The 23,281-nt window shown below is 47.3% G+C and overlaps 1 protein-coding gene across 11 annotated transcripts in view; it reads left to right on the top strand.

The window, feature by feature from the left end:
• LOC118384579 (histone acetyltransferase p300) overlaps window positions 1-23,082 on the top strand; it is a 31,203-nt gene extending 8,121 nt beyond the window's left edge. The window contains exons 3-29 of one of the 11 annotated variants that reach the window (XM_052518859.1): window positions 37-213; window positions 761-1,040; window positions 1,256-1,369; window positions 1,540-1,764; window positions 1,959-2,061; window positions 2,525-2,659; window positions 2,877-2,994; window positions 3,148-3,331; window positions 5,983-6,060; window positions 7,427-7,512; window positions 7,655-7,795; window positions 7,895-8,380; window positions 8,663-8,893; window positions 9,056-9,248; window positions 9,533-9,651; window positions 12,017-12,256; window positions 12,418-12,506; window positions 14,022-14,102; window positions 14,623-14,679; window positions 14,943-15,020; window positions 15,315-15,382; window positions 16,885-17,035; window positions 17,305-17,565; window positions 17,796-17,961; window positions 18,103-18,270; window positions 18,499-18,663; window positions 18,757-23,082. In XM_052518859.1, the coding sequence (XP_052374819.1) occupies window positions 37-213; window positions 761-1,040; window positions 1,256-1,369; window positions 1,540-1,764; window positions 1,959-2,061; window positions 2,525-2,659; window positions 2,877-2,994; window positions 3,148-3,331; window positions 5,983-6,060; window positions 7,427-7,512; window positions 7,655-7,795; window positions 7,895-8,380; window positions 8,663-8,893; window positions 9,056-9,248; window positions 9,533-9,651; window positions 12,017-12,256; window positions 12,418-12,506; window positions 14,022-14,102; window positions 14,623-14,679; window positions 14,943-15,020; window positions 15,315-15,382; window positions 16,885-17,035; window positions 17,305-17,565; window positions 17,796-17,961; window positions 18,103-18,270; window positions 18,499-18,663; window positions 18,757-21,936 (7,374 nt within the window). In that variant the 3' untranslated portion in view covers window positions 21,937-23,082. Of the gene's footprint in view, window positions 1-36; window positions 214-760; window positions 1,041-1,255; window positions 1,370-1,539; window positions 1,765-1,958; window positions 2,062-2,524; window positions 2,660-2,876; window positions 2,995-3,147; window positions 3,332-5,982; window positions 6,061-7,426; window positions 7,513-7,654; window positions 7,796-7,891; window positions 8,381-8,662; window positions 8,894-9,055; window positions 9,249-9,532; window positions 9,685-12,016; window positions 12,257-12,417; window positions 12,507-13,991; window positions 14,103-14,622; window positions 14,680-14,942; window positions 15,021-15,314; window positions 15,392-16,884; window positions 17,036-17,304; window positions 17,566-17,795; window positions 17,962-18,102; window positions 18,277-18,498; window positions 18,664-18,756 lie in introns of all 11 variants that reach the window. The other 10 variants (XM_052518850.1, XM_052518858.1, XM_052518857.1 and 7 more) reach the window with 10 other exon arrangements.
• Window positions 23,083-23,281: the final 199 nt, after the last annotated feature.

Raw genomic sequence — 23,281 nt, 5'->3', positions numbered from 1 at the left:
TCCCCATCTCTTCCTCTGCCCCCGTCTCTATCTCAGATGAATATGATGGCTAATGCGGGCCCCTATGGTGGTCCGTACGGTCAGTTAGCAGGCCAAGGTCTGGGTGGTGCTGGGCTGTGCCCACAGCACCAGAACAAGGCTGGTCTGGCCAACAGCCTGGCCCAGTTCAACCTGGACAAGAAGACACCACCTATACAGGGCATGGCTGGGATGGTGAGGGCATGCTCCTTCTGACTTCTATATTTTTCTGTTCCTCTTATTTTAGTGAAAAATATAGGGCTTGGGACAATACCAGTATTGCAATACGTGTCGTGGCAAGGAAACAAAACATGAAATGGATTTCACTTCATTAGGCTAACAGCCCTAGTGTTGGAAACAAGTGTCATTCTGTTGTCATCCAGAGTCACATTTATTTGTTTCCCAAGCTATAACAGACTATTTTACATACTGCAGGTTTTTAAAGAACTAAAGAGTTTGGTCTGCTTCCCGTTTTCATTTTTGCCATGCAAAAAACATTGCGATATTGGTGTTGTCATTCCTACTAAAATACTAGATTAAAGACCCTCTGGACTTAAGTGGTAATCAACTCACAACCCACTGCTCTTAGTTCGGCCCATCCCACCTTGTCAACTTGATCTCCCTTTTTAAAGGCCTCCCTTGTCTTTAATCCTCCATACAGCCCCTCTATCCCAGCCATCTTCCTTCTACATCCCCCTATCCCCTCTGGTTAACGCACTCTCTTTTCACTCTGTGTCATCAGGCCTCACAGCAGACCTCGGCAGTAGGGTCGGTGGTTGGAGCCGGGGCCCAGGCTGGCCTTGGTACTGTGGCAACAGGTCCGGGGGCAGCGCCTCCCACTGCCGACCCGGAGAAGCGCAAGCTGATTCAGCAGCAGCTGGTGCTCCTGCTCCACGCCCACAAGTGCCAGCGGCGGGAGCAGGCCAACGGGGAGGTGCGCCAGTGCAGCCTGCCCCACTGCCGCACCATGAAGAACGTCCTCAACCACATGACCCACTGCCAGGCTGGCAAGTCCTGCCAGGGTGAGTTGTTGAGATGCATCCTTCATCTTGGTTTGAGCTTAATTTCATTCATGTTTCTGTAGGTTGCTTTTCAACAATCAGGCCAATCATGCTCTGGGGGTTCCTTTGTTTTTACAGTTAGATTTCCTGCCTTATTTCTATCATTAGGTCTCTACTGGGACACGGTCATTGTGTTGCGCTGTCAGTTGTCTCACTTTCTCTCTCGTCCCCCTCAGTGGCACACTGTGCCTCGTCACGACAGATCATCTCTCACTGGAAGAACTGCACTCGGCACGACTGTCCTGTCTGCCTGCCGCTAAAGAACGCTGGAGATAAAAGGAACCAGCAGTGTGAGTGTGGTTTGTATTGAGCTATGTGTCCGTCCTCTGCATTGTGATGTACTACGTGTGTTTGAACCAAGATGGCTGGCTACCTGTTCAGCATCTGTTCCCGTCATCGATCATGGCAAGTTGATTATCTCTCATTCTCACTTCTTTTCCCCCTCTCTCCATCTCCACAGCTTTACTAAGCAGTGCTGGGGTTGGCCTGGGCAACTCATTAGGGGCAGTGCCAGGGGGTCAGCCCAGCACCCCTAACCTCACCCCACCCAGCCAGATCGACCCCAGCTCCATTGAGAGGGCCTACGCCGCCCTGGGCCTCACCTACCAGGGCAACCAGATGCCTCAGCAACCGCCGCAGTCCAACCTGCCCAACCAGCCTGGCATGCGGTCGTTAAACGCCATGGGTGAGTGGGCATTGGCTCGTCAACAACAGTGTTGATGAAGAGGAGGAAGAATCTAGAAAAATGAACAACGACCAGGGGCAGTGTAGCAGACTTCTTAGTTTAGTCATTGATTGAGCAGGAGAACATTTTTAAAGTGAATGGTTGTGATTCCGAGGAAAGGAACTGCTTTGAACCTGTCCTCTCTGCCCCTGTAGGAGGGAACCCCATGGGGATGAATGGAGGGGTGGGGGTGCAGCCCCCCAATCAGTCCAACCTGCTACCAGACGCCATGCTTCACAACAATATGAATGTGCAAAGGTACAACAACACATTCGTACCCTCCCCCTGAAATCAAATTTTATTTGTCACATGTGCCGAATACAGCAGGTGTAGGTTGACCTTAACATGAAATGCTTACTTACAAGCACTTAACCAATAATGCAGTTCAAGAAATAGTTAAGAAAATATTTACTAAATAAACTAAAAGAATAAATAATAATTTAATCAATCAAAAAGTAACAAGACATACATAACAATAATGAGGCTGTATACAGGGGGTACCGGTACTGAGTCAATGTGCAGGGGTAGAGGTTAATCGAGGTAAGAACTCACTATCCTTGGAATTCAACACTGATTTTATGGTCCTGCCAGCTCTAAAGACTTAAAACATTATTTTACACAGCAACACACTCACAAGTTCACAAAGCTACTTCATTGACTACCTTGAGCAAAATGATGACTTCCAGCTTGTCGTTTCTTTCCCTCTCTCGTCGTCTCTCAGTTTGCTGAACGACGGCAGCGGGGTGGGCAGCCTGGGCTCCATGCCCATGGCGACCCCTCCCTCAGCCGCGGGCATGAGGAAGAACTGGCACGAGGACATCACTCAGGACCTGCGCAACCACCTCGTCCACAAGCTGTGAGTCTGCCCTGACTGCACCAGAGTCACAGAGGGGGACACGTAGGCCATTGCAGTTTAAACTAAAAAGTGTTTTATCTGCTGTTGCTATTAGACGGGTACTCTGAATATGTGACTCTGGACTGCACCCACACCACATAATTATGGTTCATTGCAGGCTGCCAGTGTCTTTTGGCTTATCTCTCTGTATCTCTTTATCCGTCTGCTGGGTGAGCAGTGTGCAGGCCATCTTCCCCACCCCGGACCCGGCTGCGCTGAAGGACCGGCGGATGGAGAACCTGGTGGCTTACGCTCGTAAAGTAGAGGGGGACATGTACGAGTCGGCCAACAGCAGGGTGAGAACTGACTCCTCAATGTTGTGGGTGAAGACTGGTATTACAGTAGTATACCAGGAAGTTTAAATCACCGTGTTCAATAACTGACCACAACAAGTAATGGCGGACTAGAGGGTGTATATACATTTACTGAATTTCCTAAATCGCTACTAGGCGGAGTACTACCACCTCCTGGCTGAGAAGATCTATAAAATCCAGAAGGAACTGGAGGAGAAGCGGCGGACGCGGTTACAGAAGCAGGGCATGATGCCCACGCAACCCGGCATGCCCCCCTCAGGCCTGCCACAGGGACCCCTTGGCATGGGCCAGTCGCCTCTGGCCCCCGGACAGCCGTCCAGTGAGTAGACCCTTTAAACACACACACACACATACATTTGACAACATACAGTTGAAGTCAGAAGATTACATACACCTTAGCCAAATACATTTAAACTCAGTTTTTCACAGTTCCTGACATATAATCCTAGTAAAAAGTCAGTGTCTTAGGTCAGTTAGGATCACCACTTTATTTTAAGAATGTGAAATGTCAGCATAATAGTAGAGAATGATTTCTTTCAGCTTTTATTTCTTTCATCACATTCCCAGTGGGTCAGAAGTTTACATACACTCAATTAGTATTTGGTAGCATTGCCTTTAAATTGTTTAACTTGGTTCAAACATTTCAGGTAGCCTTCCACAAGTTTCCCACAATAAGTTGGGTGAATTTTGGCCCGTTCCTCCTGACAGAGCTGGTGTAACTGAGTCAGGTTTGTAGGCCTCTTTGCTCGCACACGCTTTTTCAGTTCTGCCCACAAATGTTCTATAGGATTGAGGTCAGGGATTTGTGATGGCCACTCCAATACCTTGATTTTGTTGTCCTTACGCTATTTTGTCACAGCTTTGGAAGTTTGCTTGGGGTCATTGTCCATTTGGAAGACCCATTTGCGACCAAGCTTTAACTTCCTGACTGATGTCTTGATATGTTGCTTCAATATATCTACATAATTTTCCATCCTCGTGATGCCATCTATTTTGTGAAGTGCCCCAGACCCTCCTGCAGCAAAGCACCCCCACAACATGATGCTGCCACCCCCGTCCTTCACGGTTGGGATGGTGTTCTTCAGCTTGCAAGCCTCCCCCTTTTTCCTCCAAACATAACGATGGTCATTATGGCCAAACGGTTCTATTTTTGTTTCATCAGACCGGAGGACATTTCTCCAAAAAGTACGATCTTTGTCCCCTTGTGCAGTTGCAAACTATAGTCTGGCTTTTTCTTAATGGTGGTTTTAGAGCAGTGGCTTCTTCCTTGCTGAGTGGCCTTTCAGGTTATGTCAATATAGGACTCGTTTTACAGTGGATATGGATACTTTTGTATCTGTTTCCTCCAGCATCTTCACAAGGTCCTTTGCTGCTGGTCTGGGATTGATTTGCACTTTCCGCACCAAAGTACGTTCATCTCTAGGAAACAGAATGCATCTCCTTCCTGAGCGGTATGACGGCTGCATGGTCCTATGGTGTTTATACTTGGGTACTATTGTTTGTACAGATGAGTGTGGTACCTTCAGGCGTTTGGAAATTGCCTCTAAGGATGAACCAGACTTGTGGAGGTCTACAATTCTTTTGGCTGATTTCTTTTTGATTTTCCCATGATGTCAAGCAAAGAGGCACTGAGTTTGAAGGTAGGCCTTGAAATACATCCACAGGTACACCTCCAATTGACTCAAATGATGTAATTTAGCCTATCAGAAGCTTCTAAAGCCATGACATAATTTTCTGGAATTTCACAAGCTGTTTAAAGGCACAGTCAACTTAGTTTATGTAAACTTCTGACCCACTGGAATTGTGATACAGTGAAATAATCTGTCTGTAAACAATTGGTGGAAAAATTGCTTGTCATGCACAAAGTTAATGTCCTAACCGACTTGCCAAAACTATAGTTTGTTAACAAGAAATTTGTGGAGTGGTTGAAAAACGAGTTTTAATGACTCCAACAAAAGTGTATGTAAACTTCCGACTACAGCTGTCGCTACTCTCTTTCAACATAGGTGTGATTTGCACTGCTTGATCCCAATTGCCTGGCTCTATTTACTTCAATAGCTAGATTTCCATCCAATGGGCAACAGATTTTCAAGACTTCAAAAATCAGCATAAAAACTAAATTAGCATTCTCCCAGCAGAGGTTTGTGTCCATCAAACTTATTTTATTCCTCGTGTGTGTGTGTTTTTTTTTGTTGTTAATTTCTCTGTTTTTTAAACTCTGCATCATTGGGAAGGGCTTGAAAACAATCATTTCACTGTAAAGTCTACACCTGTTGTATTCTGCACATGTGACAAATAGCTTTTAAACTGCATGAAATTCTATGTGTAATGACAGAATGCATATAAAATGTACTTTTGCGGTTAATTCTCAGGTACGGTAACTAATAACAGAAGTTCAATATGTTTCAAGCACATTTTCAACTCTACTGATGGGTTTGTCACAAACTCTTAATTACACAAGTATGCTGGTGAAGTGGACAGGGTGGGTTATATGATATGAATAAGAACAAGATCCTTTTATTTGTTAATTGGCAGCCAAACACCAATCATCTTGTCACCAACATTCAAATAATGGCCTACCGTCAATATTTTGGGGAAACTTGCAAGATAACCGTGCACTTAACCACCATGTGAAGTTGATCATAGCTTGTTTAATCTGCATATAAACTCTTCATGCTTTTTCACGTCGTGTTGTGGTGGTCGGCCTACAATGTAACATATCATTGCGTTACTCTGAGTTTACTTCGATATGATGGTTATTATATCAATATTTCTACCGGAATTGTCGCTTAATCAGTTATCCACCCTTGTCTAGCGTATTTTGTTTTTGGAAATGAGGATATTTTACCGACACATTTCCTGTTTCCATCAGGCCGTCAGTTAATTCATCCGCATGCAATGGTTGGATGGAAACCTGGTTACTGTAGCCATCGATGCAAAGCTAATGAATGTGTTTCTCTTCACTCTCAGATGGTTCTCATGCTGACCCCTCCATGGTTCGACCCACCGGACCCAATCTGATGGTGAACAGGATGCAGAACCCTGCAGGTAAGTTGTTCCTGCAGTTGAAGTCAGAAGTTTACATACACCTTAGCTAAGTACATTTAAACTCAGTTTTTCACAATTCCTGGCATTTAATCCTAGTAAAATTTCCCTGTTTTAGGTCAGTTAGGATCACCACTTTATTTTAAGAATGTGAAATGTCAGAATAATAGTAGAGAATGATTTCTTTCAGCTTTTATTTGTTTCATCACATTCACAGTGGGTCAGAAGTTTACATACACTCAATTAGTATTTGGTAGCATTGCCTTTAAATATTTTAACGTTTCAGGTAGCCTTCCACAAGTTTCCCACAATAAGTTGGGTGAATTTTGGCCCATTCCTCCTGACAGAGCTGGTGTAACTGAGTCAGGTTTGTAGGCATCCTTGCTCGCACACGCTTTTTCAGTTCTGCCCACACATTTTCTATAGGATTGGGGTCAGTTCTATTTTTGTTTCATCAGACCAGAGGACATTTCTCCAAAAAGTACGATCTTTGTACCCATGTGTAGTTGCAAACCGTAGTCTGGCTTTTTTTTTATGGCGGTTTTGGAGCAGTGGCTTCTTCCTTGCTGAGCGGCCTTTCAGGTTATGTTGATATAGGACTCGTTTTACTGTGGATAGAGATACTTTTGTACTGGTTTCCTCCATCTTCACAAGGTTCTTTGCTGTTGTTCTGGGATTGATTTTCACTTTTCGCACTAAAGTACGTTCATCTCTAGGAGACAGAACGCGTCTCCTTCCTGAGCGGTATGACGGCTGCGTAGTCCCATGGTTTTTATACTTGTGTGACATTGTTTGTACAGATGAACGTGGTACCTTCAGGCATTTGGAAATTGCTCCCAAGGATGAACCAGACTTGTGGCGTTCTACTTTTTTTTCCTGAGGTCTTGGCTGACTTCTTTTTGATTTTCCCATGATGTCAAGCAAAGAGGCACTTAGTTTGAAGGTAGGCCTTGAAATGCATCCACAGGTACACCTCCAATTCACTCAAATGATGTCAGAAGCTTCTAAAGCCACGACATATTTTTCTGGAATTTTCCAAGCTGTTTCAAGGCACAGTCAACTTAGTGTATGTAAACTTCTGACCCACCGGAATTGTGATACAGTGAAATAATCTGTTTGTGAACAATTGTTGGAAAAATTACATGTCATGCACTAAGTAGATGTCCTAACCGACTTGTTTACAATAAATTTGTGGAGTGGTTGAAAAACAAGTTTTAATGACTCCAACCAAAGTGTATGTAAACTTTCGACTTCAACTGTATATGCTCAGCTTAGTTTGCTGCTTGGCACAACCCGAACCAGTCTGAAGGGTGGACATATACTGGTGGCTAATGTGTGTTACTGGTTTGCTCTCTCTCGTCTGTCTCAGGGATGAATCAGTTTGGACAAATGGGTATGCAGTCATTAGGTCAGAGGTCAACGCCTCCCCTCCCACTTGGTGGACCTCTAAATCAGGTTCGTCGCCATCTCTCATTACAAATATCCAAATTAAGTTTAACTGCATTCAATATTGATAGAAATGTATTATATTTCAACATTTTAACCATGGTCTCATTAGAACAAAATTGAGTAATTTATCTTGTTCGGTCTCACTCAGATGGGTATGGGGCCAACGCGGATGGGGCAGCCCAACGTGCCCCAGTACCTCCCTCCTGGTCAGTTTCCTGGGTCCAGTCCTGGCCTCGGGGCTGGCACAGTCAGCATGAACCATCCAGGGCCACAAGGAGGTGTGGCACAGGTAAATAGATACTGGAACCAATGCTATAAGTAAAGGGTGACAGTAAAGTAGTTGTTTGCTATTAACTCTAACCGTAACCTCCATGGTGTTTTCCAGCAGGCCCAGATGCCCACGCCGCCCTCGCTCCCGGTCAGCAGCCCTGCAGCCCAGCCAGGCTCAGTGGCAGGATCGGGGCCCTCCCAGGGCTCTATGGGGCCAGGCAGTGTAGGTGGAGGCCCTCCTTCCAACCTGCAACTGCCCAACTCCTCTCAGCTCAACTCACACCCGCACTGCCCCCCCATCCGACAGAACTCCCCTTCCCCGGCACGCAGCCTCACGCCAACCCCTCATCAGACGCCGCCTGGTCTGCCAGGCTCGCAAACCCCCCAGCCTCACACGCCCAACCCGCCCCAGGTTGCCGCTCCGCTCCCGCAGCAGCAGCTAGAGTCGTCACAACCAATGGGGCAAGGAATGAACTCGGAGAAGCCCAGTCAGCTCCAGCAGCAGACAAACTGTGGTGGAGCTTCTGGAGGCCTCCAGACGGGGCAGGCTCAGTCTGTGCCTACCCAGAATGCCCATGTGCCAACCCAGCTTCCGCGAACTCCAGTGAGTAGTTTTCCCCCATAGTCTCACTAACCCAACTCCTTGTGGTTGTCAGAAGTTATTTTCTTTGAATTTCTAAGCTGATCCCTGATCTCTGGCTATACCTCCATATACCGTCACGTCTCTGAGATTTCCCTCGTTGCCTGGACAGACACCTTAGCCGTTCTCTTGCCCTCTGTTCCTTGTTGGTCTACGTCTTTGCCTGTTCACTCTTTTCACTATCTTTTTTGGCTGGTTCTGTTATTAATTTCCTTTCCATTAACTTTTCTCTCTCTGTCCTCCCAGCTGTCTCAGAAGTCTTCACTGACGGCAGACGGCCAGGCTTCCACTCCGGCCTCGGTGAGCAGCGTGGACCCTAGCTCCCAGCTGACCTCGTCTGACGTCCCTGCCCCAGCTGAGCCCAAGATGGAGGTGAAACAGCAGGACGATGAGGATGCCGAGGACCAGGGAGAGGGGAAGGCCTCTGGGAAGATGGGCAAGGGACAGGCAGACATCAAGTCAGAAGAGAAACCTGAGGTGAGGCTTCTAGTTTTTCTAAGGCAGGGGTCCAAAAGCAAAAGACAGTGCTTGCTAGCCAGCGTGGTGAAGATTATTTTACACACAGCTAACAGATTTTATTACATTCAGGATGATGTCTGGAAATGTGTATAGGATATTGAACATGATGTCCCCTCTCAGATTAAGAAGGAGAAGCCTTCAGGCGACGGCTGCAAGGGCGAGCCTATGGACACATCGTCATCGGTAGCAACGCCAAAGATGGAGGACAGAGACAGGAAGCCAGAGGTAAAGACTGAGCCCAAGGACGAAGAGGAGAGTTCGGGGGCATCGGGCACGCACAGCTCCCCCGCCAGCGCTCAAAACAAGAGGAAAAGTAAGACCCCCCACCCCTTACTCTTTCCTCTCTTCTTCATAGGAGTAATGTACCTGGAGTAGGAGTAATGTACCTCAACATTTGTTTCTCACCTAAGTCAGACATGGTGTATAGATCTAGGCTATGAATCTTTGAAGCGACTTGTATATTCACCGGTAAACAGCCTAATCAAAAAACAATTTTTCACATCTTTCTTGCTCCTCCTTTTCCACCACTTGCACTGCCAACATCCCCACTCCCTCTCCTCTGTCGCTCCCTCTCTCCTCCTCTTTCCACTACCCCAGTCTTTAAGCCTGAGGAGCTGCGTCAGGCTCTGATGCCCACCCTGGAGGCCTTGTACCGCCAAGACCCTGAGTCTCTGCCCTTCCGCCAACCGGTGGACCCCCAGTTACTGGGAATACCCGTACGTATTCGAACTAGTAACAAAACTAACCTGGTAAGGGACTGCGCTGGCTTCCATTTTGCTTCCCTCTAAAAACGTTCTTACCGTTCTTTTTAGTTGATTTTTCTCTCATTCCTTTTTTCTTTCATACCTCTTCATCCTTACCACTGCCACATGTGTGCAAGAGTGGGCTGAGGGAGTGACTGTTGGCTAGGGGAGTTGTAGCGCTACTGTGTGTGTGTTAGAGAAAGCTGTCTCAATCCTGAATTTGATTGTTATGTCTCTGCTCAGGTAGAGTATACTATACATCAAACGTAGGTCAGTTGGTTTTTACTGTAGGTTCTTGGGTAGGTGTGTGTGTGTGTGTGTGTGTGTGTGTGTCAGCTCATGCTTGCTTCTCTCGAATTCTCTTCCACCACAAAAAAAAACACATCAATGCTATGTAAATCTTTTAAAAACTTGTTTTGCTTGTAAACCAAGTTAGCAGAAATCAATAAGTCTGTCCGTAACATTTAAGAGATGCAAATTTAAACCTTTCTGCCAAATATTTTTGGATTGGTTTCTACCGGTCAGTTTTGATTAAAATCAACACTTGAGGGGTGGTTTGGCCCTGGCCATGAATGTTAGACCCCTGGGCCTTGTTAATGGTGGCTTGTGTTTTTGCCTTTCATCAGACTTCAAAAGGCCTAAAATAAGCAGCCATTTTATCAGTGGCACATCACCGTTCTGCATTTAAAGTAACATACCCTAAAAGGGAAATTTACTAGCCAAAAATGTTCATAGCCCATTACTTTCTTTTATTCTTTCAACTGTCTTCTTTCAATTGCATCTTTTTTTCTCCCACATATGCCTATTCATAGAAGCTTTCTAGACAGTTCCTCGCCAGTAATAAGTATTGTTGAAGTTGATTGTGAGTTATGTGAAGAGTTGTGCCAATGCCTGTATGCAGCAGTAGTGTGTCTCAGATAATGCTAATAGCTAGCAAATCAAATATCTCAGACCTCTTATTGAAAACCCGTGAAGAGATACCCAGGCAATGTCTGGCACTAATTACAATAATTGTTTGTACGCCATTGAGGCTGCATGTACACAGGCAGCCCAATTCTGATATTTTTCCCCCAATTATTGGCAGAGGAGCTGATCTGATTGGTCAAAAGACCAATTAGTAGAAAAAGATCAGAACTATAGGCTGACTGTAAATGCAGCCTGAGAGGGGGACTTAATATCGTATGGTCCTCACCGTAGTTTTAATTCTCCTCAAGCAGTGCTAGGGCACACTTACTCCATTCTCAGAGGTCATTGGCACACTTCTCCTCAGTAACCCTCAATAGCCCCAGTGATGCACCTGACCCCAGAACACCACCTGGGTATTCAACATGGACACACAACCAGGCTCAGAAACTGCTCAAATACTTTTAACATGCTCAAATAACTACCAATACCACACCTTTATAAGTGCAGGGATTTATCCATCCACAATGGGATTATCACACCTCAATTTCCAATACACTTGTAGAAACAACACTCATAGTTGTTGTAATTGAGCTCAGATTAATGGAATACAGCATACTTTGTGCCACGTGTTCATGCATCACAGGCTGCTGTGTCCTTTATTTGTCAAAGTGAAGGGTCTCATTTCCTGTTTGTGTTTCCCTGGAGACGGAGAGAGATCCTTGGCTTTGCCCCTTTGTCTCAGTGCTCTTGGCTTTGACTGCCGTGTTGCCAACCTCCATGCTGCCAGTTTACCAGTGTGTGTGTTGTTACTGCTGGACTGACTGGTGTTACTGCTCTGTTCACCTCAGCTTTGCACCCTGACTCATGCCCTGAAGATGCTCTCCTTTAGGAGAGCCTGTAGAGGAGAAAGCGGTTGCACTGGAACCGTCTCACTGCTTGAAAAACAAACACACATTTACACTGCACAACAGGTGCTTTTCCTGTCGTTTCTGATAACTGTTGGATGTAAAGGTTGGTCTGCCTTTAGAGTACTAATCTAGTCTTGATTTGAGGAGAAGTTTGAATTTGGGCAGAATGGGAGGGGACAAGCCTGGCCACCCAAGTGTCCTTCCTTGGCCTGTTCCCCATTTAATGTAGAAATGGTGCAAAGTTTGAGTGGTGAAGGGGAGAAGCTGTCATGTCTCTCTGTGTGCATGTGAACCTCTCTGCAGCCGTCAACATTGTCCCCTGCACCCTCTTCTCTCCCCTCCTCTGGTTCCACCTGGATGTCCACCACAACTTCTGCTACTTCAACAACTACAATGATGATGATGATGACGACCATGGTCATCTCCACCCCCGCCCCCGCAAAAAATGACCACATCCCTTTTCTCCCCACCTTCCTTTCCGGGCTGAACCGTACTCGCTGACACCTGGACTTGGTCCTCTCCAGGACTACTTTGACATTGTAAAGAACCCCATAGACCTGTCGACGATAAAGCGTAAGCTGGACACGGGACAGTACCAGGAGCCCTGGCAATATGTGGATGACATCTGGCTCATGTTTAACAACGCCTGGCTGTACAACCGCAAGACTTCCCGCGTCTATAAGTACTGCTCCAAGCTGGCAGAGGTGTTCGAAGCCGAAATCGACCCGGTCATGCAGGGCCTGGGCTACTGCTGCGGGAGGAAGGTGAGTGGATGTGTGTAACATCAGTCATTGAAGTCAGCACAGCTTTTACCTTCTCCTTACCACTGCCTGTTAAACATACTATCGTACAAAATAATTGGCTTCCTGGTTAAGTATTTTTCAGTACATAGACTATCTCTTACTATGTCCTCTTATGTTTGCAGCTTGAGTTTTCCCCTCAAACTCTATGCTGCTATGGGAAACAGTTATGCACCATCCCGCGCGACGCTGCTTATTTTAGCTACCAGAACAGGTAAGGGGCGTACAGAAGCACAAACATACTCAGACACTGAAAGGAGCAGGGTCATTCACACCCTCAATGGTTCTCGCTCACACACACATACACAAGTCATGTTTTCTGCATATTTTATATAAATCCACATTTCACAAATCTACTTGAGTGATTGTCTTATTGTGATATTGTGCATGCTGATATTCTCTGCAGTATAGCATTGTTCAATCACAAATGAGTTACGTTTTAATATGGCTTTAAATGGTTACACCCTGCCACCGTTTTCATCTTCATCCTTCACCAATTTAATTTTCACTTTTGACATTTACAAAGTTGGTTCCCTGTCTTGAGTTTATTTTGAAATCTACATGTTTTCACTAGTCTACTTAGAATGCATAGAGAAATGTATTGATCAATTACAGGTAAGGAATTTAATCAAACTTATATTTGGCAAATGGATACATAATTTATTTTGGACACAATACTTCAAATAAGACTCGATATTGCTGCACAGCTGCAGTGAACACTTTGATTAGCAGAACCTTTCATTGAACAAAGCTGTAGAGCTGATTGGCTTGATTCATTTCACCATCAAGACAGAATCACTATAGTGTAGTTATGTTAGGGCAACAGTATTAACAACCTCACTACATGTATGATACTTCCTCTCCAACACAAGAAAGGAACCCTCTTTATAAATGGAGCAGAAGGATGATCGGTCGCTGTTGCACTACCACTTGCTTTTCCGCATCCACACTGTTTTTTGAGCCCCCCACCCCCCCACCCCCTTTGTTACTGTGTTAATTTAAAGGGATACTTTGGGATTTTGGCAGATTAATTTGTGGATTAATTTTGTCTGTCGAGTATGAAGGAAGATAGAGGTAGTTTCATGAGGCAATGCTAACTAGCAGTAGCACAATTACCCATAGTCTTCCAGTCATTGTGCTAATGCTAGTTAACATCATTAACCACACTGAGGCATAAAAATGTTATCGACGAGTTCATCAGATTCTGGGGAAGTAGATAAAGGGCCTCGCTCCCAAAATCTCGGAGTATCCCTTTAATTATGTTTTTGTCCACTCACTGACACACTAATCTGTGCTTTGCATTGGATCTCTGTCCTTGTTGATGTTATGTTCTCCATGTTCCTCACTCTTCCCATCCTATTCATCCCTCCATTGTCCTCGTCTGACCTGTAACGATTTATTTCACGCTTTTTTAATATTCATTTTGCCCTCCCTTCCCCCATCTCTTCCCTTCTCTCCCTCCTTTTTTAACGCTTGTGATGTCTGCATTGGCCTGCTTTGGTGTGACCAATCATCCACTCCAAATTTTAACTGCAAAATCAAAACACCTGCCCACACAAAAACCCTGCATCATGATTGGCTGCTACCTGGCGACGACCTTGCCCTCTGCTCTTCTCCTGGCCTGTCCTGCCCTGCCTGATTGGTGACTGCTTCCTCGTGCCTTCTCTGTGATTGGCTGTGCGGTTGGCGAATGGTCTAGTTCACCACAATTTGGGCTTCTTGCTGACAGGTACCACTTCTGTGAGAAGTGTTTCAACGAAATCCAGGGCGAGTGCGTGTCCCTGGGGGATGATCCTTCTCAGCCTCAGACGTGAGTACTAGCACCCCCCCACCATGTTAATACTGACATGGTTCTTCTATTGCTCATTTTGATGACATGTAAATATTGTTTGGTTCCCTTGATTTAGCAATGCGTTTGAGAAATGTTTAAGCTCTTCAATGGGACTTCTCTTTTTCCCCATCACTGAATACCTTTTCAGTCTCTCCCTTAGTGAAATGGTCAACTTAAAATAAAAATCAAATGCATTTCTCTCTCCTCTACCTCTTAAGGCAGCAGTTCACCTCAACTGCCGTCTCCCTCCTTTTACTTGATTTCTGCCTCTTCTCTCTTCAGCCAAAACCCCAACATACTGAGGGCTCCTAATGTTCTGGAAGTGTTAGATGATGTTTTGAAATGGCTGAGTCCTAGCCTGTATAAAGCCAGAGCCTGCTCTTATTGCTTGTGACTTCTTTGTGGCTGTAATATAGTACATTGCATTTCTGGCCTAGTGATTGGCTTGAGTCTGTTCTTACCTCCCACACTCCTGGGCCTCTCTCCCTCCTCTTCACAGGTCCATCAGCAAAGATCAGTTTCAGAGGAAGAAGAATGACACGCTCGACCCAGAATGGTACCTACTCTTTTTTTTGTTGCCCCTTTACATTTGATCTGTACTTGTTATCCATGTGGTTTGCATTTGCATGAACTTGAGATACTGTAATATTTAATCTTTACTGTGCTTTAGTCAGTTACTCAAGTTTATCGTCATGGCTTTTGTGTTTGAACTGTTCTGCTAGTTGAACCTCCTGTTGAGAAGATAATGACTTTTTCCGTGTGTGACACATGGTATCAATAACCTGTGACTCTCTCTGTCCACCTCTCTCTTTTCTGTAGGCTTGTGGAATGTACCGACTGCGGGCGTAAAATGCACCAAATCTGTGTCCTGCATAATGACACCATATGGCCGGCAGGGTGAGCCAACTTGCATACACGTTCTGTACATATTACGTTAATGCGACTGTTAGAACTGTGAAACTGCCCACTTTATTCCAAGGTGCAGTTCCAGGTTCAATCTTACTGTGGTTGTGTTGCCCGTTTGCCATCATGACCCTCAGCAATACCTTACAACATTCATTGCAGACAACTTATTCAGTAGGGCAAAGAAGTGAAGCTGAAGGCCACTGAGATATGATAAATAACAAATGCATGTATGATGTATTTGAAGTAATGACATAAAGTGTGTTCCTTTTCCTCTCATCTCCACAGCTTTGTATGTGACAGCTGCCTTAAGAAGGCCAATAAGACGCGGAAAGAGAACAAATACGCGGCCAGAAGTAAGTGGAGTAAGTGACAAACGGGGGGCGCTCATCTACCGTCATCTTCATCGGGGTGTCAGTCTGTGTCTCCCCTCCCCTCTCCAGTCACTCAGCCGTTTCTTTTCGGTGTTCTCTTTATCCCTCTTCTCCTTTGGTGCTGTTACTGACACATGCTAATTTCCTAAACACACATCCCACAAGTATAACACCATACTTTCATGTGAAGACGCAATTGACTTTTTCCCCCCTTCAAATCTTTGTATAAATGTATGATTTGGTGCACTGTGTATTCCAAATAATTTTCTTATTTCCTCCGAGGCAGTCTGGTTTAATTCCCGACGCCCTGATACACTACTCTAGAGGACGAGTGTTCCAGTTAACACATATTCTACCTTTTTCCATTTCCATGACCCAACCCTTTCGTATCTCCCCCTCCCTCCCCAATGAAAATGTTATATGTAACCAACCCTATTTTTGTATTTCAGAAGGCAGTCCTCAGACAATAGTTGCCGCTGCCAGTCCGCTGCAGCTTTTTCTGGTTCGATTTCACTCTTATCCCAGGCCTGTACACACTGGCCATGGCAAAACGTTGTCATTCAGGGTTTCTCGGTTTACAGTTTGCTGTTTTTAAGGTTTATGTGTCACTGAGGCAGTCATGGACCTCCTTTTTTTTAATACATTTTTTTTTATCTTGTTGGAGCCTTATTTATGTCATCTTTTTTTCCTCGGTGGGTGTCCACTGTCCAGAAATCATCATATTTTGGGCTAATTTTTTTCAGTTTGCAATGGCATCGATACTCACGCTTTTCCCCCCAACTTTTTGACAGTTGTCCTGTTTTTGAGAGCCTAAAATCCTTCCACGTGTGGAAAATCTTACCTCCCCCATCCCATTCTCCACACCCTCAATGAAGGAAAAGTTTTTAGGGAATCACAGGTAGGCGAGCGGGCGTGCAAATTAAAAGGACCAACTGGCCTAGACTCATACAAGGACCTCAATGAAATATGTCTTGAATGGAAGAGGGGGGAATGTCCTTATATGGTGTCAGATCTAGTTTGCACCTTGTCATATCTTCTGATTTGAGTGTTCAGAGCAGAGGATTAGTCAAAGTCTCAGATATGTTGTTAGTTGCCAAATTGACAACGCTATCAAGGCATTTTAGATATTAATTTACCAAGTGCCTTAGACTGACTCCAGAGTACTCTGAAACACTCTAGAAGCAGTCAGTGGTTGAGTTTGTATGCTTCTGACTTGCCCTTTTATAAAAACATTTAACTGTCAGATTAGAGCCCAGTCGTTCTTCCATCTTTAATGTCACTAGTGAAGTTCTCTGCTCTGAGCTACTTAACAGACATAACCCCCATACACCCACCTACCACCCCAGACTGGGTTGGCTTTTACCAAAACCATGTGACCTTTCCTTTAATCTCTTATCACTCATTTCCTCTCTTCCGTCCTCCATCATTCCTCCTCTTTCTCCCTCCCTCTCCCATTCTATTCTTCCCCTACTTAATTTTCACAGGGCTCCCCCAAACTAAGTTGGGCAGCTTCCTAGAGGGGCGAGTGAATGACTACCTCAGGCGGCAGAACCATCCAGAGTCCGGTGACGTCACTATCCGTGTGGTCCATGTCTCCGACAAGGTGGTGGAGGTCAAGCCAGGCATGAAGTCCAGGTGAGAGTCTTGAGGGGTAGTGATTCTTTAACATGGAGTCAAATATAGACCACCAAGAAAGATGTCAAATTGATCCTAGCATAAATGGACTCACGGTTCATGTGGTATTTCAATTAGTCCCATTGTAGACTGGAGAGTTAACAATGTTATCTGTTCTCGTGGGACAGCGCCTATACAGTATTTGTGTGGGTGTGTCTACTTATGCTGTCCTTTAACTGATACAGGTTTGTCTGGGTGTGTCTACTTATGCTTTCCTTTAACTGATACAGGTTTGTGGACACCGGGGAGATGTCCGAGTCCTTTCCCTACAGGACGAAGGCGCTGTTTGCGTTCGAGGACATAGACGGGGCTGACGTCTGCTTCTTCGGCATGCATGTGCAGGAGTACGGTTCAGACAGCCCTCCGCCCAACCAGAGACGCGTGTATATCTCTTACCTGGACAGCGTGCACTTCTTCCAACCTCGACATCTCCGCACAGGCGTCTACCATGAGATACTCATAGGGTACCTGGAGTACGTCAAGAAGTTGGGGTAAGAGACAAGGCCCTTTTTTCTTTCTTTTTTTTTTACTAAGCTCAACCTATTAGTGGGCATAGATTCTTGAGAACATGACTTGACCTCATCACTCTAAACATAGTGTAATGATATGTACTAAATCTCTAAAGGGTCAGTTGCAGATTTCATTCTACTTTATTGTTCTAATAAGATTCACTCTTTCTAGTTGCTGGTCTGATTCTTCAACCCTACCTCTCCCATGGCAGGTTTACAACGGGGCACATCTGGGCTTGTCCCCCAAGTGAAGGGGACGACTACATCTTCCACTGTCATCCTGTGGACCAGAAAATCCCCAAGCCCAAGCGTCTACAGGAGTGGTACAAGAAGATGCTGGACAAGGCCGTAGTTGAGCGCATTGTGCATGACTACAAGGTGACTACAATCAGTTTTGTTTTGTCAGAGATAGCACAGGCTGTGCCAGGCAGAAATCCAACTGCTTTCTTCTGAGGTAATTGTATGCATGGAGTCCCCCCCCACCCCCTCTTGACACATCTTATTCATGCTCTGTTTCAGGATGTCTTCAAGCAGGCCACAGAGGACCGTCTCACCAGTGCCAACGAACTACCATACTTTGAGGGGGACTTCTGGCCCAACGTGCTGGAGGAAAGCATCAAGGAGCTGGAGCAGGAGGAGGAGGAGAGGAAGAGGGAAGAGAACAGCACCTCCAGCGAGAGTGTAGATGTGAGTGTAAGGACTTCAATACAACAGGAGAGAGGAGTGTTTTTGTGAATATGTTGTGGGATATATTGGTGGTCCTCAATAATAACATGATAGGAGTAGCTGTTGTTAAAAAGTATTGCTTGGAGGATAGATATTGAACCATTGCTAATTGGGTCCATTTTGAGGCTGCTTCAGATTCAGTGCTTTAATGGAATGTATTGCCGTTAATCTGGTGTTCTCCACACATAGGCCCCGAAAAGTGACAGCAAGAATGCCAAAAAGAAGAACAGTAAGAAGACGAGCAAGAACAAGAACAGCAGCCTGATCCGAGCCAATAAGAAGAAACCAGGGATGCCCAATGTGTCCAATGACCTCTCCCAGAAGCTCTACGCTTGTATGGAGAAACACAAGGAGGTATTTGATGCTGTCGCCATCTTCTAAATAAAGCCACATACACAAACACATTCTCAGTCCCAGTGCTCATCCTTTCTTCTCTGCCCAATACAGGTGTTCTTTGTGATCCGTCTCATCGCCGGCCCCACTGCCAACTCCCTGCCCCCCATCACGGACCCGGACCCCCTAATGGCCTGCGACCTGATGGATGGGCGTGACGCCTTCCTGACGCTGGCCCGGGACAAGCACCTGGAGTTCTCCTCCCTGAGGAGAGCCAAGTGGAGCTCCATGTGCATGCTGGTGGAGCTACACAATCAGAGCCAGGACCGCTTCGTCTACACCTGCAACGAGTGCAAGGCAAGTGTGGAGACACGCTTCCACTGCACCGTCTGCGAGGACTACGACCTGTGTATCACCTGCTATAACACGAAGGGCCATGAACACAAGATGGAGAAGCTGGGCCTGGGCCTGGACGACGAGAGCAACAGCGCAGCGGCCGCCGCCACTCAGAGCCCCGGGGACTCCCGCCGCCTCAGCATTCAGCGCTGCATCCAGTCCCTGGTCCACGCCTGCCAATGCCGCAATGCCAACTGTTCCCTGCCGTCCTGCCAGAAGATGAAGCGTGTGGTGCAGCACACCAAGGGATGCAAGCGCAAGACCAACGGTGGCTGCCCCATCTGCAAGCAACTCATTGCTCTGTGCTGCTACCATGCCAAGCACTGCCAGGAGAACAAGTGCCCCGTACCCTTCTGCCTCAACATCAAGCACAAGCTCCGCCAGCAGCAACTCCAGCACCGCCTCCAGCAGGCTCAGATGCTTCGGAGAAGGATGGCCAGCATGCAGAGGGTGGGCCAGCCTGCCTGCAGTGGAGGAGGACCTCCTGGGGGGCTGCCATCACCAGGTAACAATGGCACCACAGCCCCCAGTACACCCACATCAGGAGGCACCCAGCCCCCAACACCACAGACACCCACCCAGCCCAATATGCCTCCTGGGCCCCAGCCAGGGATGGGTGTTGGAGGAACTTTGCAGCAAGGTGGGATGCCTCAGCAGCACCACCAGCTTCACCACCAGTTTCAGCAGATGCCTGGAGGAGGGGGGATGATGAACTCCCCCCAGCAACAGCAGATGGTTCCTCAGGTCCAGCAGCAGTCCCAAGCCTCGAACCCTCAACAGCTCCAGCAACACCCCAACAGCCTGTCCCCTTACACCAACAGGCCTCCAGGCTCCTCACCGCACCCTCAGTCCCAAGGCAAACCGGGCCTGGGACCAGCCACACCACCTCAGCAGCAACCACCACAACAGCAGCCCAACCCTGGCCAGCCTTCTATGCCCCAGCAGCAGCAGCAACCTCCTTCAGGGCCTCCTCCAGCGGCTGTGGAGATCGCCATGAAGATTCAACAAGTGGCAGACGCCCAAAGGAAGATGTCCCTCCAGAGGCAGGCGGCGCAGGCAGCTGGCATGATGCCTCCGCACCCTCACCACCAACAGCCCCAGAGCCAGATGGGCATGGTGGGGGCCCAGGGGCTGCCTCCCCAGGCTCAGGCTGCTGCCAGGGCTCACATGGAGCAGCAGCAGCAACAACAACAACAGCAGCAGCAGGGTCCTCCAGGTATGATGGTGGGCCCTGGCTCCATGCAGCAGCAGTCCCAGCAGCCTAACCCCCAAGGCCAGCTGCCTCCACAGGTGCAGCAGCAGAGGGTTGGTCCCCCGCTTCAGAATCCCCAGCAACAGTGGGCCGGCCAGGGAATGCCACCCCAGCAGAGGCAAGCCATGATGGGACATCCAGGCATGGTGGCGCCTCAGCAGCAACAACCGCAGCAAATGCAACAGCGGCAGCAGGCTCAGGGACCTGGTGGGTTGATTGGTATGGTGCAGCAAGGTGGTGCAGCTGGGGGTGGGAACCTCCCGCAGGCTGCCCTTCAGGAACTGCTGCGTACCCTTCGCTCCCCCAGCTCACCCGAGCAGCAACAGCAGGTGCTCAACATCCTCCGCTCAAACCCTCAGCTAATGGCTGCCTTTATCAAGCAGAGAGCCTCCAAGTATAAGGGGGGCCCAGGACCCCCGGGAGCCCCTGGCGGGCCAAGTCCAGGCAGAGTTCCAGGAGGTATGGGTGGCCAACAGGTCAATGTGAATGCTGTGGCTGGTCAGCCAGGTATGCACATGGGTCAGGGAGTCAACATGCCCACCATGACTCAGCTACAGCAAGTACAGCAGCTACAACAGCAGCAGCAGCAGCAGCAGCAGCAGCAGCAACAACCGCAGCAGCAGCGTCCTATGCTTAGTAGTTTGCAGCAGCAACAGGTGGCAGCACTTCAGCAGCATCAACAGCATCAGCAAGGAGGGATGCCAGGCCAGCAGGCACCTAACATGGCCAACATAAACCCCCAGTTCAGAGAGCTCCTTATGAGGAGGCATCTCCAACTACAACAGCAACAGCAGCAGCAACAGATTGGGAACCATGCCCAGTTCCAGCAGCAGGGCTACATGGGCCAGCCGGGCATGGCCCCCCAGCAGCCTGGTCTAGGCCAGTCTGGACTGCAGCAGCAGCCTGGAGCCCAGCCAGGGCAGCAGCAGCAGGGTTACCCCAGCACGGTTGCCCAGCAGCAAGCTGCTGCAGTGCTCCAGCAGAGGCTCCAGCATCAGCACCAACTTCAGATGCAGCAGCAACACCAGAATGTCATGTCGGGTCACCAGGGGGCTGAGGGGGGTCCGGGTACTGGAGTAGGAGGCCCCCCTCAGCAGCCCCAGCCCCCGCAGGGCGCCCCCCAGCCGCAGTCCTCCCAGGCTCTGCTCCAGCAGGCACTGCACCAGAGGCTGCTTCAACAGCAGCAACACCTGGGTGGGGGCTCTCCGGCCCAGCACAGCAGCCCCATGAGCCCCCAGCAGCAGATGGCCCAGTCCCCTCACCTGCAGGGCCAGACGCTGTCTACATCCCTCAGCAACCAAGTGCGCTCGCCACAGCCCTCCCCGCGACCCCAGTCCCAGCCACCACACTCTAGCCCCTCCCCGCGCATGCAGCCCCAGCCTTCCCCTCACCATATCTCCCCACAGACCCAGACAGGCTCCCCGCACCCGGGCCAGCTACCCCAGCACCTCCCTGGCATGGTGGTCCCCTCTCAACAGCCGCCTCAGCAGCAGAACTCAATGGACCACTTTGGGTCAGACCAGAATGCCATGCTGTCTCAACTCAGTGGGATGGGTGGTCTCCATGGGCCTGGAGGACCTGACATGCTGTCTGGGAACAGCCAGGACCTTGGGCAGAACATTAATCATAACACTTTAGACATGTAGCCGTGCTTTCGGGACTGCACCTGGGACAGTGTTAGCCTTTTCTTTTTTTTCTTTTTTACTATTAATATTATTTAATGTTTTCAATAAAAAAATACATTGAAGTGAACTTCCTATGGGAGATGCAACTATAAATCAACACGACGATTAATTAATAAATGAATGGTAAGTTATTGCTGTTAATATATTTTTTGCCAATTGTGTACAAATAGGGGGATGGTATCTCCCTTAGAGAATACGACGCAGGTAATATTTTTGGGGTTTGGGACTATGGGAGTATTTGCCTTTTTAAGAAATGTTTAAGATTAAAAAAAAAAAAAAAATGTAAGAGCAAATGATTTAATGCAATGGACTTATTGTAATTTATCCATCAGTTTAGCAGAGGTGATTTGGATTAATATTATTATAAATCCAAACATCATGCATATCTTTTAAGTTTGAGTTTTCTTTATTTATTTTTGTTTTTTGATGGTTTGTTGGCATATACCCGAAGACTGCTACAATTCACATAGAATATATTTTTGTTATTAAAATGGGGGTGGGGTGATTTCATTTCACTGATGTCTGGGTTGGGCTTTCAATCTGGAATAAAATGAGTGTTTTTGTGGTTGAGGGCCTGCTGCAAGTTTCAGTGGCCAATGGAGACTACATTTGAAATGCCTAGCCATTGGACATCAATACCGGAAGGGCCATCCCTCTCACTGACCACACATGCCCTCCCTCACCCTCATGTGTGAGCACTCCTGTAAGACACTTAGTATTGGAGGTGGGGGCACATACCTATATGCCTGTAAAGTTTAGAGTACATGAGGTATGGGGGAGGTCCGCCAGTGCAGAGGACATTGCGGTTCTTGTAAAATAGAGGGAATGGATCCAAATGGACTGTGCTGCATAGAACTGAGGAAGGGGGGAGTTGTGACCAGTCACACTCTGCCTCACCCTTACTTTTCCCTCTGGACTTAACCCCAGCAGCTCAAGAGCCCAATGCACTGGTCCCCTTCTCCTGCCCCAGAATAATTGCTGTCTCTCCTCCCAACCCCAATTTACCTTTCTGCTCAGAACTTTGAGAGTTTAATTTAATATTTTTTACTGTACAAAGAACTGTGGACTCAAATACTGTTTTTTATAATAAAATGAAAATGAAATGTGCTGAATATTTTCTTCTTGTAGCTGGTCAAATTAAGAGTGCATGTTATTTTGGGGTGGGGGGATCGCCCTAAATACAGTGGGGAGAACAAGTATTTGATACACTGCTGATTTTGCAGGTTTTCCTACTAACAAAGCATGTAGAGGTCTGCAACTGTTCTGCCTTATTATTCGACCATGCTGGTCATTTATGAACATTTGA

The sequence above is a fragment of the Oncorhynchus keta genome, chromosome 5 (assembly GCF_023373465.1).
Source record: "Oncorhynchus keta strain PuntledgeMale-10-30-2019 chromosome 5, Oket_V2, whole genome shotgun sequence".
NCBI lineage: Eukaryota > Metazoa > Chordata > Actinopteri > Salmoniformes > Salmonidae > Oncorhynchus > Oncorhynchus keta.
Note: the sequence above shows the minus strand (reverse complement) of the source record. Positions and strands in the feature narration are given on the sequence as shown.